This window comes from Eurytemora carolleeae, unplaced genomic scaffold (assembly GCF_000591075.1).
Source record: "Eurytemora carolleeae unplaced genomic scaffold, Eaff_2.0 scaffold84, whole genome shotgun sequence".
NCBI classification, from domain to species: domain Eukaryota; kingdom Metazoa; phylum Arthropoda; class Copepoda; order Calanoida; family Temoridae; genus Eurytemora; species Eurytemora carolleeae.
Window position 1 is genome coordinate 317,584 of NW_019396074.1, and position 15,409 is coordinate 332,992.

Consider the following 15,409-nt stretch of genomic DNA (forward strand, 5'->3'; position numbering starts at 1 on the left):
ACTTCTTCTTCCAACCTTATCATTCTTCTTCCCACCTCATCCTTCTTCTTCTTCAAACCTTATTATTCTTCTTCCAACCGTATCCTTCGTCTTCCAACCAATCCATTCGCCATCCAACCTTATTCTTCTTCTTCCAATCCTATCCTTCTTCTTCTTCATCTTCTTACATTATCCTTCTTCTTCCAACCTTATCCGTCTTCTTCTTTCAAACTTATCTTTTTGTTTTTCCAACCTTATCCTTCTTCTTCCAACCACCTTCTTCTTCCAACCATATCTTTCTTCTTCCTACCATATCCTTCTTCTTCCAACCTTATCCTTCTTCTTCCAACCTCATCCTTCTTCTTCCAACCTTATCCTTCTTCTTCTTCCAACCTTATCCTTCTTCTTCCAACCTTATCCTTCTTCTTCCAACCTTATCCTTCTTCTTCCAACCTTATCCTTCTTCTCCCAACCTTATCCTTCTTCTTCCCACCTCATCCTTCTTCTTCTTCCAACCTTATTCTTCTTCTTCCAACCCTATCCTTCTTCTTCTTCTTCTTACATTATCCTTCTCCTTCCAACCTTATCCGTCTTCTTCTTTCAAACTTATCTTTTTGTTTTTCCAACCTTATCCTTCTTCTTCCAACCACCTTCTTCTTCCAACCATATCTTTCTTCTTCCTATCCTTCTTCTTCTTCTTCTTACATTATCCTTCTCCTTCCAACCTTATCCGTCTTCTTCTTTCAAACTTATCTTTTTGTTTTTCCAACCTTAACCTTCTTCTTCCAACCATATCCTTCTTCTTCCAACCATATCCTTCTTCTTCCAACCATATCCTTCTTCTTCCAACCATATCCTTCTTCTTCCAACCTTATCCTTCTTCTTCCAATCTTATCCTTCTTCATCTTCCAAACTTCGTCTTCCTTTTAAAACCTCATCCTTCTTCTTCTTTTAACCCTTCCCCATCAACTTTCCCTGTATTCTCTACCCAAACCCTTTGTCCATATCGTTCTTTTCATCTTTTAGTTATTTTTTATAATCTCCAAATTTTGAGTTAGTTTTGTACATTAATCTCAAAATGTGAGTTCCTTCTGCATATTAATCTCCAAATTTGAGTTCCTTCTGCACATTAATCTCCAAATTTGAGTTTTTTTCTGCACATTAATCTCCAAATTTTGAGTTTCTACTGCACATTAATCTCCAAAGGAATTTATTCTTTGTCACAAACTCTTATTTTTAAATCCCTATATCTTAACAACCCAATGCTGTAGACCTGTAGATATTTCAAACTATGACTTCTGTTTTATCACATAATCAAAGTTTAAAATATCAAAGGTTTACATAATTTGGTTGTAGATATATAGGTATTAGAAAACTAATCTCCAAATTTTGAGTTCGTGTTGCACATTAATCTCAATATTTTTATTTCGTACTGCACATTAATCTCAAAATTTTTAGTTCGTACTGTACATTAATCTCAAAATGTTAGATTCTCATAAACATAGGTTTAGGTAATACACAAAACATAAATCTATTCTCTACCTCTAGTTTTATTATTTTACCTATAAATTATGAAATACGGAATGTTTAACCTATAACATTATAGCCGTTAAATGAAATATTAGAAGTAGTATCCAGTATTACCCGTGCCCTTTAGTTTCTTGGTTACGGATAGACCGACTTTAGGTAACATGTACATACAAAAGTTAAAATTCTCAACTGTTCTTTATTTTATCTTTAGCATTCATATTCTTTGATTTATTCAAAGGTTAAAGTCAATGGGAAAAATTAGTTACCAAATAAAGGTTATGCAGATATGTATTTTTACACGTACAAATATAATAGATATCTACATCTTGGAGCTGAAAAACATAAATTTAATATCTATCCGGAGTTTAAACGTATTTTGGACAATTAAATTGTTGCTCAAAATAATCCGATTTTTCTCATTATAATTAAGCTTACCAGTGTTTTGGGATATGGGTCACCAGGATTTTGGGATATAGGTCACCAATATTTAGGGATATAGGTCACCTTTGAGCTATACTTTAGGTTATCAGAAAATTTGGCTTTTGGCCATCAGGATTAAGGCTATAGGTCACCAGAATTATGACAACCCACCAATATTTTTAGTATAGCCTAAGTCGTATTAAGTCATTTATATTAGCGTTTAGATAGTAAGCCAGTTATATTAGCGAATAGATATTAAGTCAGTTATGTTAAGCCTGTAGATAGTAATTCAGTTATATTAGCGTGTAGAAAGTAAGTCAGTTATATTAGCGTGTAGATATTTAGTCAGTTATTTAAGACATGCAGATAGTAAGTCAGTTATATTATTGTATAGATAGTAATTCGGTTATATTAGCGTGTAAATAGTAAGTCAGTTAAATTAGCGTAACGATTCGAAGTCAATTATATTAGGGTATAGATAGGACGTCAGTTATGTTAGCGTGTAGATAGGAAGTCAGTTATATTAGCGTATAAGTAGGAAGTCAGTTATTAGTAAGTCAGTTATATTAGCGTATAGATAGAAAGCTAGTTATATTAGCGTATAAATAGGATGTCAATTATGCTAGCGTGTAGATAGGAAGTCAGTTATATTAGCATGCAGATAGGAAGCCAGTAATATAAGCGTGTAAATATGAAGTCATTTATATCAGCGTGTAGATATTAAGTCAGTTATAATAGCGTGTAGATAGGAAGTCAGTTATATTAGCGTGGAAATAGGAAGTCAGTTATATTAGCGTGTAAAGAGGAAGTCAGTTATATTAGCATGCAGAGAGGAAGTCAGTTATATTAGCGTGTAGGTAGTAAGTCAGTTATATTAGCGTGTAGATAGGAAGTCAGTTATATTAGCGTGTAGATAGTAAGTCAGTTATATTAGCGTGTAGATAGGAAGTCAGTTATATTAGCGTGTAGATAGGAAGTCAGTTATATTAGCGTGTAGAGAGGAAGTCAGTTATATTAGCGTGTAGATATGAAGTGAGTTATATCAGCGTGTAGATAGAAAGTCAGTTATATTATTGTATGGTTAGTAACCCAGTTATATTAGCGTGTAGATAGGAAGTCAGTTATATTAGCGTGTAGAGAGGAAGTCAGTTATATTAGCGTGTAGATAGGAAGTCAGTTATATTAGCGTATCTATATAGATATGTGTAATGTTTCTGCTACGAAGTATAGCAATGAGTAAGACAAATGAAAAGTAAGTTTAAAAATACAATACAATAGATAATTAATGATTTGTACACAAGCTGTCCTAACACATTGAAACCTTTGTTTCATATTCATAAACTATTTACCATACTAACTTACATATTCACATGTACGTGTAATTTGTTTGTTGTGCAGTTGTGCAGTGGTGCAGTGGGAATATATAAGGGGTGGGGTGGGGGAGGGGAGGAAGGCCAGCCACAACAATGTCTCGTCCGAGCCACATTCTCCTCATTTTCTCGTCCAAGTCCTCGTCCTTCAAATATTATTTTATTTTAGTGTCTGATCCTAATAAAACAAATTTTTAAGAATCGGGCCACAGAGCATAATGAGATATAAATTTTTTGTAAATTGAAAAAAATGTTTCAATTAAATTAAAGTTTTCAAGTTCTTAAAAATGTTCACCTTTCTTACTCGCATTTTCAGATATTCTTGAGTGCAAAACTAAAAAATGAAAAATTACGACTTAAATTTTAAGTTTTAGCTTAAATGCCACTTCTGACTTAATTTAAACTTGAATTTTAAGCTACATCATAAATATTTAACTCGTCGATTTCGGCGAGTTAAATTTTAAACCCTAAAATACCCTCATTCTTTTTTGCGATTTTTCAAAACAGGAAGATAAATTAATCTGTGTTCAGTTGGTGTACAAGCTAGGGGTGCACGTGTGTTTGTTTGGTGTACAAGCTAGGGGTGTACGTCTGTTTGGTTGGTGTACAAGCTAGGGATATAGATGTGTTTGGTTGGTGTACAAGCTAGGGGTGTACAGGTGTTTGGTTGGTGTAAAAGCTAGGGGTGTACAGGTGTTTGGTTGGTGTACAAGCTAGGGGTGTACGTGTGTTTGGTTGGTGTACAAGCTAGGGATGTACATGTGTTTGGTTGGTGTACAAGCTAGGGGTGTACGTGTGTTTGGTTGGTGTACAAGCTAGGTGTGTACAGGTGTTTTGTTGGAGGTACAAGCTAGGGGTGTACGTGTTTTGGCTCATGTACACGCTATGGGCGTACATTGTACGTGTGTTTGGTTCATGTACATGCTAGGGGTGTACACTGTACGTGTGTTAAGTTCGTGTAAGATTTAACGGATAATGTCATCAAATAAAGTGGTCAAGTAGTATCTTGATTACTGCATTTGGGCATCATCTATATATATAAATAATACCAGATTTACAATTATTCATAACAGCTCGGAAATTACGTAATATCATGGTTTTACAGAAAATGTATCAAGTCCTGGATTATTTGGACAATATTCTGTTTTCTTCCAAATGTTTTAAATTGACAAAGGTTTGAACAGTTGTGAATCGAGCGTGTAGCCCTTTGAATAATGGGTACCTAATATTACATCACAGTTCCTTTCCTGACTTTCTGAAAATAGAATAAAACTACAGTGAGAACCAGAAAACTACACTGAGAACCAGATAACTACACTGAGAACCAGATAACTACACTGAGAACCAGATAACTACACTGAGAACCAGAAAACTACAGTAAGAACAAGAAGACTACTGTGAGAACCAGAAAACTACAGTGAGAACCAGATAACTACACTGAGAACCAGAAAACTACAGTGAGATCCAGAAAACTACAGTGAAAACCAGAAAACTACAGTGAGAACCAGAAAACTACGATGAGAACCAGAAAACTACACTGAGAACCAGAAAACTACACTGAGAACCAGAAAACTACAGTGAAAACCAAAAAACTACAGTGAGAACCAGAAAACTACAGTGAGAACCAGAAAACTACACTGAGAACCAGAAAACTACAGTGAGAACCAGAAAACTACAATGAAAACCAGAAAACTACACTGAGAACCAGAAAACAGTAGAATAGGAAGACGGTATTAAAGCAATGTTACTAAAGTGCATTTGATGTTGTTACAATTAGAGCAAATAGCATTACTAGTAATTTATTGAATAACATCTTAGATGAAATCGGTCTGTTTACACTGCACGATTGCTGTGCCTCATGTTCATTAAACTGTTTATAGGCATTAAGTATGAAAGTCGACATCCTATTCCAGAGTTTTCTGGTTATCATTGTAGTTGTCTACATTCTGCATGAAAAATATTACTAAAGTAAGAAAGGGGAGCAAAGGATAGTGACAACTTATGATAAATGACAGGGGGGAGTTATATAGGAGATGTCAAATTTTGCATAATACTTATAAATAGAAGAAAAAGGGGGGATAATACGCTGGGGGGGGGGGATTATTAGGAGGTAGGAAAGGGAGTACAGGGGATAAACAGGAGAGGGGGGGGGACACTACCAGTTTCTGCATCAATACAGCAGATGGTGTGAGCATATGGATTTAAAAATTATGGGGTTTTGGAGACCTCGATTTTTTAGGATTATCCTGATTGGAGTTTATAGGATCAATTCATCATTCAGTTTATAAATGAGAGGAATAGAGCGCGCGTAGAACGGGGAAACTAGAAACTCTTAAAGAAAGATTATTTAAACCTAATTTAACCACGCTCACGCGCATATTTTAAAATTCAAAAGGTTAGATAGAATTCGGGAGCTCTAAAGGGTTTTATAAAAAAACTGTTTTCTTCCAAATTGCCTGAAGGGAGAGTCAACAAAAGAAGAAAATGGAAAATTAAGGAGGGAAAATAGAGGAAAAAATTACTAAAATAGTATTTGTGTATGATCTGTACTGTATCCAATAATTGGTTAAAAATTAAAATTCTAAAAAAATGTTTTAGAAAAGAATGTATAGCTAATATCTAATTTTCATGATTATGATGAGATTTTTAATTCAACTTAACTCATAATATATCTATTTACTCTAGTTTAAGATATCTATCCAACTCCTAATATCTCTATTTACTCTAGTTTGAGATATCTACCCAACTCATAATATATCTATTTACTCTAGTTTAATATATCTATCCAACTACTAATATATCTATTTACTCTAGTTTAAGATATCTACCAAACTACTAATATATCTATTTACTCTAGTTTGAGATATATACCCCACTCATAATATATCTATTTACTCTAGTTTAAGATATCTACCCAACTACTAATATATCTATTTACTCTAGTTTAATATATCTATCCAACAACTAATATATCTATTAATTGTAGTTTAATATATCTATCCAACTACTAATATATCTATTTACTGTAGTTTAATATATCTATCAAACTCATAATATATCTATTTACTCTAGTTTAATAGATCTATCCAACTACTTATATATATATTTACTCTAGTTTAAAGATATCTATCCAACTCATAATATATCTATTTACTCTAGTTTGAGATATCTACCCAACTAATAATATATCTATTTACTCTAGTTTAAGATATCTACCCAACATCTATCCAACTACTAATATATCTATTTACTCTAGTTTAATATATCTATCCAACTACTAATATATCTATTTACTGTAGTTTCTAAGATATATTACGAAGATAGCCTAAATATACTAAATTGATACCTCCCTTAAGTAATGCTGATTCAGGCAGTAGTTCTAGCTTCAAGGCAGACTTTAGATCCAAGCTGTACAAGTACAATGCAGGCAAAGATAAGCTCATCCAAGCAATTCGTATATACGGCAGGTTTAAACAGTTTGGAGGTTATAAAAAACAAATCCAGGTTAAAGGGACTGTAGAATGACTTTGTTTTATGAAGATTTTCGAAACGAAAAAACTAAAAAGTTCTGAACTAATGGGTTTAACAATTGCACATTTTTTCAAACTAGACTAATTGGAGCATATTGTTTTTAACAAATATCATGAATTTTTTTTAATAATGTCATGATTTTTTAGCTCTCTGTCTGTCTAGTTCTACCGATTACAATTTTCATTTTTGACATTTTTAAATATTTTATCTGGAACGATTGGACATCCTTGTATTATTCTTTTTCAAATATAATTGTTGAGTACATAATATTCTGGTTTTGAACCTTCCAAGCTTCTACATTCTTTTTAAAGATTGCTGACTCAAAGCACTAGAAGTATAGTTACAATTTATAGATTACAGTGTATAGAGTATAGACTACAGTTTATAGACTACAGTTTATAGACTACAGTTTATAGGATACAGTTTATAGACTACAGTTTATAGACTACAGTTTATAGACTACAGTTTATAGACTACAGTTTATAGACTACAGTGTATGGACTACAGTTTATAGACTACAGTGTATAGACTACAGTGTATGTTATATCTATATAATAAAGCTCTTTGTTCAAATATATTTATATTAGTATATTTATATGTCAACTAAAGCAAACGGCCAAACCAAATTGGCTGAAATTTTTTGAGGGAACCCATGCTTGTTCCAGGGAAACATAGGCTAAAAATAATTTCAAATTATTTTAATCCAAAAATCAATATTTTTTTGTTCGAAATACGGCTTTTAAATTTCCACGGGCAACGCCGGGTAGTTCAGCTAGTATTGTTTAAATTATGAGTTGGTATTGATAAGATTTAATTATACAGAAAGAAGACGAACTATGTCACTGTTTTAGATTTAAGTGTTGATAAATAGGCTATTGAGAAAAACTAGAGACAAAAAGTGAAATATTTTAATGAAATTAAACAAGGTACTGTTTTGTCATTAATGCAATTGTTTTCTTTGTGTTGTGTACTTAAAATGTATTTTTGCAGTGAGAACCAGAAAACTGTGGAATAGGAAGACGACATCATAGCAGTACATACGTGTATTTGATGTTGATACAAAGCAAATAGTTTTACTAGTAACTTATTAATTTAAATGGGTACTCACTTATATAAAATAAAGGTATTGCAATTTTTAAGTAGCCGTTAGATGAAGAGATTGGAAAACTGGTTTCCAAATCAATAATGATGAAATATGTAAACACCCTTTTACAGAGTTTTCACAAATATTTAATTTTTTAACTAAATTTTGTCCATTTTGGATTCAGACTTTTAAAAATCTGAATAAACTTTCAACTTACACCGTTAAAATTGAAAACACACAAGAAAATGCATATTTAGAAAAAAAGATTTATTATTCAGATTAAAAAACAATGTTTTTAGCTGCTGTTCGAGATTTTTTATATCTTCCCTAATCGTAGATTGCAGAGAGTACAGGGTCTAGTAGAGACAAGGTTTTGATGATTTCCTGATTTAGCATCTTAACTTTCCCATCCAACTGCCTAAACATTAAGTATTGCCAAAAAGTTCTCAATTTGAATATCTATGATGTCAAGAAGTTGCCTAGCTAAAAAAAGGCTACTTTTCCTTTGCTATGAGGCTACCCAAGGGCTAACCTGGCGTGCCCTTTCTCCGTAATATATTGCACAAGTTACCTAGCTTAAACAAGGACTATATTTCCTGTCCTCTCTTAGGGATCTTTGGCATTACCGTGTTACATGCATGTAGTCTATGATGTTAGCAAGTTACTGAACTCAGACCAGGACTACTTGTCCTGTCCTGTCTTTGTTTTCTATGGTATTCGTCAAAGTTTACTATGATGATAACCTACTACCTAAGGACTGGGTGTAACTACTGGTATCTCTGCAGGTTTATACATACAATTATAATCTATATGAACATTGAGTCAACGAACTGTTATCATAAATTCATTCTAGCCTATACTATATAATATTATACTATCTACGATACTATATACAGATTTAAGTGTTTACGTATATATTCATACCTATTTACCTATCTACCTGGTATCTATCCCTCTATCTAGCCTAATGTCTATCTATCTAACTTAATATCTATCTTTCTAGCCTAACATATATCTATCTAGTCTAATATCTATCTTTATATATCTAACTTTCTATCTATTTATCTATCTATCTATCTATCTATCTTTATATATCTATCTCTATCTATTTATCTATCTATCTATCTATCTATCTATCTATCTATCTATCTATCTATCTATCTATCTATCTATCTTTCTATCTATCTATCTATCTATCTTTCTATCTATCTATCTATCTATCTATCTATCTATCTATCTATCTATCTATCTATCTATCGTGTATATATCTAATAGACTGTGCCTATCTATTAAGCATATCTGGGTGAACAGGCAGTAATTATTTCACACGTTGCATCAAGGTCATCTTCTTCAAGTGTTTAAACCAAACCCAATCATTCATAAACTCTGTCTAAACTGTCCAGTTAATTAAAGGAAGCGAGTATTTGTAACAATTTTATTTTTATGGTTTTGATATTATTGCTTTAAAATTATAGAGATAGCATTTTATAAAAAATATATGTTTCAAAATTTTGTGAAATGTTGAGTTTACGTTGAGTAATAAGTCCAGGTTTTTTAATCGAAAAGAGCTGGTGATCGTTGAAGGAAGTTGACTGAATGTATCTCTTTTCAAGATAGAAAAACAATAATATCTTCCTCATTGTTAATCAAATAAATGCTGTAAATCGTTGTGAATTGGACATTGAACTCTTTAAATGGTGGTTCAGTCAGTGGACCATTCTTTCCGTATCTTTTTGGTAATCCCTGTAAGTTGTGAGTATATTGTCCAGATAATCCCTGCAAGTTGTGAGTATATAGTCCAGATAATCCCAGTAAGTTGTGAGTATATTGTCCAGATAATCCCTGGAATTTGTGAGTATATTGTCCAGATAATCCCTGGAAGTTGTGAGTATATTGTCCAGATAATTTGCGTAGTATGCAATGTTTTGACAGCTCCCCCCCCCTGGCCCCTCAGGATTGTCCAGCCCTGGATTTATGGAATTTAAATGTAAATCTGAAATATCTGATGCTGTACAATCAAATCATTTCGACCCATCTTCAGGATTCCAATGTGAGAAGATCAAAGGTTTTTGTATTTAACTGTAGCGTATAAAAACCACTCTCAGAAACTGGTATAATTGTAAATATACAAAAAGTTATATTCATCAGTAATTTCACAAGACCGGCTTTGAAAAATTTCGACATTTGTTTACAATCTTTGTTATTGGTTTTCTATCATTTCTAAGCACGGACTAGATCGGTGACAAATACAGCTAAATCGGCTTTTACAGGCGGGGCTAAGGAGGCCTCTACTCGTCACGGTGGACTAAGCCAGTGGGGTCGGTAAAATAGGCCTAGGATTAGGCCGGGTACTGTAAAAAGTCTGAACGCGCCATGGGAGTTGTCATAGTTAGCCCTCGCACGGGACTATGCCAAGAAAATTGAACCCTGTCGTATGTTAGTCTGGTAAGGGCGACGTACTGTACCATAGGATCGGGTCAGTACACGCTGTTATCTGGCAGGCAGGTACAAACTGGGCAGGTCCTGTTCGAATTCAAATTTACTACGGGGATAGAGTGTCGTACAGGCAGGACATGATGTGTTTCTACAACATGGTTTATGACTGCCATCTAACTGCCACTTGTTGCATAAAATACCCATTCAGGGGATAAATTTTATAAATTTGGAAAAAATACTTTTACATTTAACATAAATTGTAAAACATAAAATTTTTGAATTTAATTTTTTGGAAGGTTTTGTATTTCGTATCTAAAGGATTCTTAAATATCCCTGCAGATGTCTTTTGGACATGGACATATACTCTAGTTGTACACAATGGAACGCGCTGTAGAAAATCGCATATTCCAGCCTTTTATAGATATCTGTGCTCTTTTATCTCTGGTGCTAATATCTCACAGTAAAATAAGTACAGAGACCGTATCCTCCTCCTTAGTTCTATATATACTGGGAATATTTCATGGATCTGTGCGACCAGCTTGTGTCGAGTTTTGTGTATAAATGAAATGAATATTTGGCAACAGCAACTTTTAAGAAAATCAAGTTTTTCAAGATTTTTTCATCTTTTTAGTTTTTACCTTTTGGAAACCAACTTCTGTCCAAACGAAATACTTCTTCTCTTGATTTTTCTATGATAAATAAACAACCCTCAAATATAACTTTACTATTTTTTAGAGAGACCTCCTTCCAAAAAAAGGTACGAAACAAAAGCTTTATAAAAGTGGTTAATTAAAGAAAAATGTCATTAAATCCGACCATAAAAAATGGAGTATTTTTCAGTTTTTTAAATATATAAAAAGTTGCTTCACCCTACTGAGCATTGGAAACCTATCCTGGGTTTTATGCTGAGTAATTCATTATTCAATGTTTATGAGAGAACATCAATCATGAATTCATGTGTTGTACATTGATGTTTAAATAAACATGTATTGTATTATTATGCATTGTACAATATGTTTACATATTCTTGTTATGTACATTGTACATTGTTTATATTCATGTTAAATTATTTACATTCTGATTGTCAAAGCATTGCAGAAAACCAATGTTAGGCAACATATTAAAATTTTTGTTTAAAAAAACTATTCTTAATTTATTAGTTGTTGTAATTAAATTGATTTAAGGTCGTAAAAATGAATTTAACATGCTGCATTTTGCTTTTAAAATTAAAATTAACTTTGCATGCAGCCTCCGAATAATTGTAATTTGTTTTTTTTAATTTTGACCTTTAACTATTTTCTAAATGTGATATATTTATTAAGATAATAAATTTGAATGCCTGCAAAATGTTTGTATTATGACTTGAGAAAACAACTTTTGAAAAGATATTTTAGATTTAAAAAAATAAACAATGGAGAAAGATCGAAAGTAAATTAAAAACATTTATAGGCATATGTTCAAGAAAACAAGTCACGTTAAATGAAGTGATTACTTATTAAGGTTAAATGACAATAACCTGCAAAATATCTGGATTAAGACTAGAAAACAAGACATCAAGTCATCCCTTGAATTACGTTTAATGAAGGGAATATTTAGATTTAGTAGTTTTAACTGCAAAATATCTGTATAATTTAGACTGGATGGTGGAGAATGTCTTATTTGATAATTTTATCAAGTCAAAAAAATACTCAAAATTCAATGGATAAAAGATCAAAAATTATTTCAATAAATTAACATCAAAGGTATATCTTAAGAGATAAAAAAAATTACGTTAACCTTAAATACCAGATCATGCATTATTTGTTTAGGTCTAATAATTAAAACTTTTTTCTAGCAAAATATCTATATTAAGACTGGAAAAAACGACTTTTCTGATATCAGATTCAGAGTCGAAGAAGAAATTTGGTGTGAAAAACCGTGGAATAAAGATCGAAAGTAATTTCCATATATTAACCTTAAATGTTTATTTTAAGAACAAAAAATCACGTTAACTTTTAAAATAAAGGCATCATTCACTTAGGTTCAACCACTGGTCTAAAATGTAGATTCATGTCTCGCTTCTGTTCTGGGTTCAGATATTCAACCTGTTCATTCAGAGATTTATCTCTAACTTTTCCATTAATTAGTATATTATCTCCATCCTTTCTTGGTTGGTTCCATTGCTCCCTTTCCCAAGGTCTGCGAGCCAACATCAGCTTATACAGGACTATAGTTTTGTAGAGGGATATAAATGAGAAGAAAATAAAGCAAAAACCTAAAAAAAAAATTATAATTTTACGAGGGTATAAAACAAGATTTTTAAAATGTTTATGTTAGGAATAAAAGCAAAACTTCTGGTTAATATTTCACACGTAAAAGAGCCCTTGTTTTAGCAGCACATATCACGCATTAGATGTAAATCTAAGGTTAGTGTAAACTTGAAAGGTTTGATAAAAACTTATCACACTCTTTGTTGCAGTTTGTTTTGTAAAGCATTAAGTTAAATTCAGAAACGGCCAACATTAAAATGGAGCCTAAACGTCAGACTAAATCTTTGAACTAAAAAAACCATTAATCTAAATACCTCCGATCCAACAGGACAGTTGAAGAAGTTCTAGGGTTAAAGCGGTTGTCACTTCATCTGCAACGGCAACTCCAGGGTATTTGTTTGTCAGTGACATGAACGAGAAGTATCCAGTGTTTCCATAGTTTCCACAAAGTATCAGAAGAACACCGCACACAATTAGAACAATGAAAAAGAAGATGTTCATGATAAAGAGGTTTCGATGGAGAGGAAAGAAGCTTCCTGCGTCAGAAAAGGTGTGAGCTTTCTTATATTTGAGATCATCTTGTCCAGGATCCACAATCACTTTAGTATCAGCTTTAGATGTCATCGTAACTTTTCTGTGAATTTGAAATGATTGCGAATTTTTCCGAAATTATTCGCGGTTTTCCTGTTTTTTTTTGGTAGAAAATCAATTCTGCAGATTAACTTTATTAGTAAAGAATCACAGAAATCACAAAAACTTCAACACATTATAGAACTAATTACTATCCCATCTATAATGTTAAATTCAAAACCAATTATCTACAGTAAGAATTGTTTAGTTTTCGATAAAAAAAAGAGTAAAAGCAGTGACTTGGTTTCGTTTTTTAAAAACTTAAACTTTTTTCAGATTTTTGTTAGTCACACGAGGTCGACATTCTGGTTCGTTTTAAAACACACACTACCCCTCGAATACCCCCCCCCTGAACCCGTCATATTCATTCTATACCCCTCGAATACCCTGGAAGAAACTTTGATTGAATGTACACTTTAGAAAAAGAAATGTTTTGAAAACTTTGCAAAGAATTGGAAATGGTTTCGGAATAAAATATTTGAAATCTGACAGTTACAGAGGGAGAAAAAGACATGAACAGAGGGGGGCGGGGGTACAATGCGGATCTAGAATTTGAGAAGGGAAGGGGAGAGAAGGGATGGAAAGGGAGAAAAGGGATGGAAAGGGATTCTACTTAAATCGATTAAAGGAAAAGAGGATCGAGAGGATTTATATTTTTATATGAAAAGATATATAATTATCCAAACGATTTATTAGGGAAATCTTTAAATTTATCATTCAGGAGGGGGGGGTTTCTNGGGGGGGGGGGGCGTTTAACAAAAACATTCTATACATATTTAGATATTCAAAAATACTGTCGCATCAAAACTTAAAGAACACTGAGAAAACAACGGGATTCGTTGTTTTGTGTTAAAATAAAGCAAACTTTTAAGAAGTGTCGCAACAATGTTTTTGTTCTTCTGCTCTGTTGATTTTGATGCAGCAGTGTTTTTGGTGAAAACTTTTAAAGCTTTCATTTTCTTAAAAAACAAAGAAATATTCTTTGATGTTTTTAATATTTCACTTTTATGATATAATTTTGTAGAATTGAATTATTGAAAATCTGCTCTACTTGATGGATTAAAATTGGGAAACTAGAAAATCTAATCATTACAAAATGTAAACTACTATTACAGTTTATATGAAATTAAAATCTACATAATAAAGCTAAAATGGCCGTGGAATGAAACAAAAATGTTTAAGGAAAAAATTGAATTTTGAAAAAAAATATCTCAAGGATTCCCTAAAAAAAATCAGCCAATTCGGTTCAGCCGTTTGACCAGCCTTAGCTCTAACATATAAATATATAAATATGTATATCTCTGAGCGAATAGCTTTATTATATAGATATATATCATACATGTATATATATGTTAGCTATAGCTCTGGCATCAGGGGCGGATACAGGGGGGGGGGGGTGGCAGGACCTTTGAACCCCCTTGAGATTTCAGAATAGCTTCTCTATATCACTTAAGGGAAAGAAAACCTATGACAAAACAGTAAAAAAAATCTCTTAAAAAAAATCGCTTCCTAAATTTTCACAAATCTGGATTTCTTTGTTCCGAAATAAATCTTGCACCCCCCTCACTTAAATCCTGTATACGCCCCAGGCTGGCATAACGGCTGGACCAATTTGTCAGATTTTTAGTTAGGAAACCTATGCTATTTGGGCCCGATCGATTCAGCCGTTTTGACGTTTATTGGACACTTACGGGACAAACAGACAAGAAAAGTACATATATTTACTAAACAATTTTTAAATAAAGGTTTAAAAACTAGTGGCTTGAAAAAATAAAAATTAACTAAAAGGACATTCAGTCAGAGATAAAATAGAGAGTAGAATGACAATTATTTGGCCGTAGGTTCTTATTTTTCGCGAATACTTACTTAAAGGGATTGAGCAAAAAAAATACAGTTTTAACTGGTAGCGTTTTATGGGTGTAGCGTTTTATCTAAGTAGCGTTTATCTAAGCAGCGTTTTGTAGTGTAGAGCAAAAGAATCCAACTTTTCTTTTGTCGAGGTTTCGTGATTATCTAAAAATAGTAAATTGCAACACTGAACTATTATTTTCAGAAATTTCGTGGATAAAATTATCTATGAATAAAAAAATGTTTATCAACTTTTTTCTAAAAATAAACTACAATCATTAAACTTTTCTTTTATTTCTCAAATCGAACAGATATAACGAAAAAAACCAATT

The 15,409-nt window shown here is 32.4% G+C and overlaps 1 protein-coding gene across 1 annotated transcript; it reads right to left on the reverse strand.

The window, feature by feature from the left end:
- Positions 1–12,281: 12,281 nt before the first annotated feature.
- LOC111713993 (uncharacterized) lies at positions 12,282–13,263 on the reverse strand. The gene is made up of 2 exons (XM_023488996.1): positions 12,914–13,263; positions 12,282–12,604 (listed from the first exon to the last, which is right to left on the reverse strand). Exons 1-2 carry the CDS (start codon positions 13,221–13,223, stop codon positions 12,363–12,365), a joined length of 552 nt encoding a protein of 183 aa, XP_023344764.1. The 5' UTR covers positions 13,224–13,263; the 3' UTR covers positions 12,282–12,362.
- Between the last annotated feature and the right edge of the window lie 2,146 nt (positions 13,264–15,409).